General features: G+C 29.8%; 1 protein-coding gene across 4 annotated transcripts in view; it reads right to left on the bottom strand.

The window, feature by feature from the left end:
• LOC106786239 (tropomodulin-1) overlaps nt 1-3,681 on the bottom strand; it is a 62,478-nt gene extending 58,797 nt beyond the window's left edge. For 2 of the 4 annotated variants that reach the window (XM_014747392.1, XM_014747393.1), the window contains exon 1: nt 2,884-3,681. In XM_014747392.1, the coding sequence (XP_014602878.1) occupies nt 2,884-3,075 (192 nt within the window). In that variant the 5' untranslated portion in view covers nt 3,076-3,681. The remainder of the gene's footprint in view (nt 1-2,883) is intronic. The other 2 variants (XM_014747394.1, XM_014747396.1) reach the window with 2 other exon arrangements.
• Between the last annotated feature and the right edge of the window lie 2,240 nt (nt 3,682-5,921).

Here is a 5,921-nt window from a genome sequence, read left to right as displayed (position 1 = left end):
ATTAATATATATATTAGATTTGTGTTAGATTTGTTTGATGAAAGAACGAAAAAATTAGAACGGTTTCGATTGAAAATAGAACTTAATGGTTTATTTTCGATATTATCGGTGGAAAATATTTTAGTATAAATATACATCATCGGAAAGAGAGGGAGGAAAGAGGGAGGTGGGCGGGAAGGAAGGAAGGGGTGAGGAGGGGGAATGTATTAATCGTGTATTTTCTTAAACACTCGTATGCATACATATATATATATATATATATATATATATATAAATATATGTATCTGTTTATCTTGTTTAATTTATTATTGGTAATAATAGTAAAGTTAATAATCGTCTTCTTTGTTAAAAAGATTGTTTCTCTCTCTCTCTCTCTCTCTCTCTTTCTCTCTTCTTTCTTCTCTCTTTGCGTGTTCAACGGATTTACGTTCCGCTTATTTCTCTGTCGAAAGTGAGTCCGTTGCCAGTTCTAAAATCGTCGTACTGACAATGACGTAGAATCTCGGTGAATCGCACTAGCAAAGTAAAGGAGAGAGTAAACGAGTGAACGAAATGAATTATCTTTTTCTCTATTAATCTTTTCCTTTTTCTTATTTCATATCATTCCAACAAATCTTCTATGCACGATACTATATATATATATGTGTATGTGTGTGTGTGTGTGGTCCTTAAGTTATTCTACATATCGAAAAGTATTTTCATTATTAGTGAGAAAATAACATTCGTTTCGATGTAATTTACGTCAAGATGGTGTTTAAATTTGTAAATCAAGCCAAACGATTGTCAATAAATTTTATTCTCAATTAATTTTATTACTTCCTTTATAACGAATCTTATTCTCTCACTTTTATGTAATAGGATACTCAAGATTGTATATATATATATATATGTATATGTGTGTGTGTGTGTGCATATCATTGAACATACAATCGTACATCGTGTTCTACGTAGAAATTCAAGTAGATGCACATCCGATGCACGAAAACCATTTTGGAATAAGATTTGCAAAAAAATATCAATGAACGTGTTTCTTATTGAGTTGTTCTATTGTTTTTGTTTTTAATCATTTCTCGTATCATTCGCTTTCGTCAAATTATTCGATACTCCTATGAGTAAAAAAAAAAAAAAAAAAAGAAGAACCGTTCGATCTATTTCTATGTAATATGATTTAAAAAAAAAACAAAATAGAAAAAGCAGCAAACATTATATTTATATTATAAAATATATATTTCCAAATTAATAATCATTTTTATCGAATATGTTTGTGAAGAGTAATTATTTAAAAAGTTTATTTTTTATGTTGGATATATAATAATAAAATTAAACTTTAATCAGTGTGTCGTAATTTGTACGTTATTATAATTCAATCGTAATTAAATGATCAATCTTCGAAAAACGATGAAATAAATTGTTATGGTAAAAATAATAACAAAAATCATTGTCTCAAGATGAATGTTTTCAGTATGATGATAATGATAGAGTGTTTTATACATTAGTCAAAGTTAATTACCATTAACAGTAATGAATAAAGAAAACACGTATGCACTGTTCTATTAGATAAGTGTGTGTGTGTGCACGTGAATATTAAACTTTGATGATTCACTTTTATTCGGGTGGGCGTGTAAGAATAATAAACCTGAAATTTTCTCGAGTACGTTATTATCCAGTTTCGTGTTTCTTTACATAAAGAAAAATAGGAAAGGGCGTTTTATTACGAATTTGTTTTTTTTTTAAATAATACCACCATTTGTATTGTTTAAAACACTTGACCGAAAATTACAAGAGACCCCGACCCCTACTCCCAGTCCCCCTTCCTCTCTCTCACCATCCATTAACACGTTTTCTAAAATCTAAACGCCATAAAAATTAAATAGAAATACGTTTTTCTTTTTCTTTTTCTTTTTTTTTGTTTTTGTTCTCGTCGAATTTTTAAATACCCTCAACCAACCCACGTAAGTAAACACAATTTCCATATAACACTGTGGAAATAAACTTTTACGAACTCCTTCCTGCGGCACGAATGTTTTCTTTCGTTTAACATACAATTTTCAATGAAACAACGCATCAATTTTATAAAAAAAAACTCGCGAATATAGTTACTTACTTATCTATATGTAATAAAGTTAAATTATCTAATTATTATAATACATATTTTTGGACTTATGCCTATCTATTATATCATTCATCCGTGAAATATCTAATTAACCTGATCCAATATCGAAATCTATAATAGTATCATCGTAAATCATAGGTTACCACTCAAAGTGTTGGAATATTGAAGAAATAGATTTTAACTATATCAACGGTGAGAAATCAATCGTTCGTTCGTGTGTACAGAATTAGAACTTGCATCAGAGCTTTCGATTGATCAGAAATATCACTGCATTCTACATTTGGAATAAAGGGGTGGTGCGTGGGGGAAAATAAAAAAAAAAATCGAATAGGAGTAAACATGTTTAAAAATAAAATCATTCGGTTAAATCAAATCACAATTATATTAATACGGAATATTTCTAAAATAAAATAATAATAATAATAATATATTTTCAATAATATCAGATAGATAAATTACTCGTATAAAAATCGTTCGAATTATTTTCTAAGAAATTTGATAATATTCGAGATTACAACAGGAAAGGAAAAAAATAATAATAATTGTCCTAATATTCGCGTAATTTGTAAGTAACCAATACCAAGTATGATACCACATGTAACGTAAACGTGGTAACGCATGGTTCATCGTTTCTGGCATCTCTTTCAATGGATTTTAACGGAGAAATATAAGATAATATATATGTATATAATTTTAATACGAAGTGTGTGTGTATGTGTGTGTGTGGAAATAGTAATGGGACACATCGTGTATACGTTGTCGACACTTACTTCTTGGATTTTATAGCTGGTGCGAACGGTCTTACGTTTTGTAGTTGTGACCTCGTAGGTCTCCTCGACCGTGGGCGACGAATTGTCATCCTCGTTCTTAATATTATTATTATTATTATTTTCCACGGTTAATTTGCTATCCTCCTCGTAATCGGTTGCGACGGAATCGTAACGATCATCCGTCACATCCATCCTAACGATAATAATCTCGCGTTATAATTATTTCCCGTTATTGTTTTTCTCTTTATCCTTTTTTTTCTTTCTTTCTTTCTTTCTTTCTTTTTAATTATCTCCGTATTTTTTCTTTTCACCCTTTTATATTAGACGAATAATAAATGAATATCTACTATTCACACTTTTAGGTTGTTCTTGTTCTTGTTGTTGTATTATTTTGGTTACTTTAATCCTCTTATATTTGTTTAGAGATTTTTCCCCGTTTTCGAATTATCTTCACCGTCGTCGATTATTCACCGATAATCCGATGATTTTGATTTGAAATATGAACAAAAATTAAATTTAATTTCTCGAGTAAATAATAAGGACGAAAATAAAAAAAGGGATAAAACACTTGGAATATGTTAAACGATATCGAAACCAAAAAAAAAGAAATTAATTAAGAACGCGAAGTAGAATAATGCGAGTCGTTGTTGTGGTTGTTGTTCGGGATTTTAAAAAAAAAAAAAATATAATAATTCGAGAAAAGATCGTCTCAATAAATTAGCCGATCTTACGAAGTTCGTTCTACGGAGGGACTGCCAATACTAAAAATCACCGACAACGTCTACGTTTACGACGAGAACCACGCCACTTCTTAAACTACGACGACGACGACGGCTACGACGACAACGACGATGACGACGATGACGAAGACGACGCAAAACGAAGAACGGCTTCTTCGAGGTAACTAGCGCCTTTACACTTTCCGAACAGATCAAAATAGAATCTCGAAGTTTTCCCTTAGGAACGTAGCGTACCAACAAAGTATATACGTTTCATTTCTAATCTTCTTAGAAATAAGGAAAACAAAACAAAAAGAAACAAAGCAAAATAAATTACCGAGAAAAAGAGAGAGAGAGAGAGAGAGAGAGAGAGAGAGAGATAGGTCGTCAAATTTTTGCCCTTTTCTAACGATTTCTTTTTCAAGGTATTATACAATGAAACCTTACAAATATCGTTTAGGTATTCGTCTAATTCGATTTACTTCGTGTTACTTTTAGTAACGTTCGAATAAAATATGTTTCGTTATATTTTTGATTGTTAAGAAAGGTGAATTTTTTTAACGAAATAAATATATAAATAATAATTGGAAGGATTTAACAATAGATTTATGTCATTTGTTCGTTATTTTTTAATGGTTTATAATTAATATTGTTTTAATGAAGAGGATTGAGTAATTATAAAGAATTAATATTTATTTAGGTATACGAATATATATGTTTTTAAAGAATAATATTTAAATTTTTAAATATAGTAATCACAAATTTGTAATGTACGTAAATTTAATATTAAATAAAAGTATTATTATTTGTTATTTAAGTAAATATATATATGAGGTATACCAAATTCAAGGATTATTATACTCTTGTATTGGCCAAGCTAAATATTTCCATATAGAAATTGATAAAAGGCTACTTCCGAGGCCGAATTTTTAACGACATTGTTCGCATTCGATGTTTCACGTTCTTTGAGATCAATTCGTTAAGATTTTGAGGATGTGTGGAAATGTGCAGTGGTCTCGAATGAATGAATGTTAGCGCAATATAAAGCTTATTTCAAAAACGTAGTAAAACCATGAAATAGCGGAAGCTTCCCTAACGTAGCATCAATTCCCATCGTACCATTCAATGTCCATTTCGATTAAACAAAAAGCACGGAAGCATTAACCGAAGAGAGAAATTCCTCTTCTAAATTTCTTATTTTTTATTTGAATTCATGAAAGTTCAACGAAAAAGGTACTAAAATCTAGAGTCTAGTTTCTATCTATCTCTTTCTTTCAATAAGTATATTATTTATTGTAAAATATAAAGTAGCTTCATCCTATTTACCATAGAGAAATCCTAGAACGTCTTTTTAATGGGTCTTCTTCCTTCGTGTAAGGTTTCTCATCGGAACACCGAGTATTTTATTTTTTTTTCGTTTTGTTTTTATTTGTCTTATTCCCTTTTTCGTTAAAATACGAACGTTAATCGATACCCGTGATAAAAGCCCCGATGTTTATTAATTATTTACCCGATTGTTATTGATTTTAATACAATTTTATTTTTTTTTTGTTTCCAATTGAATATAATTTCTATAGATGAATGAAAATTATTTCATATATATATCTATGGCAATATATTTGTAATGAATTATTTATTTTCTTCGATAAACAAACCCCTTTGAGATCGTACCGATTAATTCAATTTCGATTTTTGTTTTATTATTTTCATTTCGGTTTACGGGATATGGAACAAACGAGAGGAAGAGAGTGTAAGAGAGAGAGAGAGAGAGAGAGAAAAATTAATAGAGAGGGAAAGAGAAACGAAATTCCATGAAGAGATTAAAGGATAAGCTTTGTCACTTCAGTATTTCGAGCTTACCTATTCCAGTTGGTTTGTGTTAGAACACGTTGCTGTTGCATCTTTAGCGATGCCATTAAAATTCGTTCATCCCTTTATCTCTCTCTCTCTCTCTCTCTCTCTCTCTCTTTCATCATATTCCCAGTTTCCTATAACAACGATCGTTTAATCTCTCTGTTAAGCTCCTTCATGCGGTAATGCCATGAATAACACAATCAGAGACAAGCACACATTGTAATCCTGTATTTGTTAATAGCAATAATATCATATATCATATTCGCACGATCTTCAGTCAATCCCTAGTAGGTGTTAATTTTTCTTTTTTCTTGTTTGTTTTTTTTTCTTAACTAGTACACATAATCGTATCGAAATAATATTCGTTGATAAATTAATTGATGTGACGTTGTTTAAAGATTTCATTAGAATTTTTAACAAGAAAAAAGTACACATTCACAAATTCGGTGAATAAAAATAAAAAAT

The sequence above is a fragment of the Polistes canadensis genome, unplaced genomic scaffold (genome assembly GCF_001313835.1).
Source record: "Polistes canadensis isolate GaletaPanama2010 unplaced genomic scaffold, ASM131383v1 scaffold_69, whole genome shotgun sequence".
In the NCBI taxonomy this organism is placed as follows: domain Eukaryota; kingdom Metazoa; phylum Arthropoda; class Insecta; order Hymenoptera; family Vespidae; genus Polistes; species Polistes canadensis.
The sequence above is the reverse complement of the archived record's forward strand: the minus strand, read 5'-3'. Positions and strand labels throughout refer to the sequence as shown.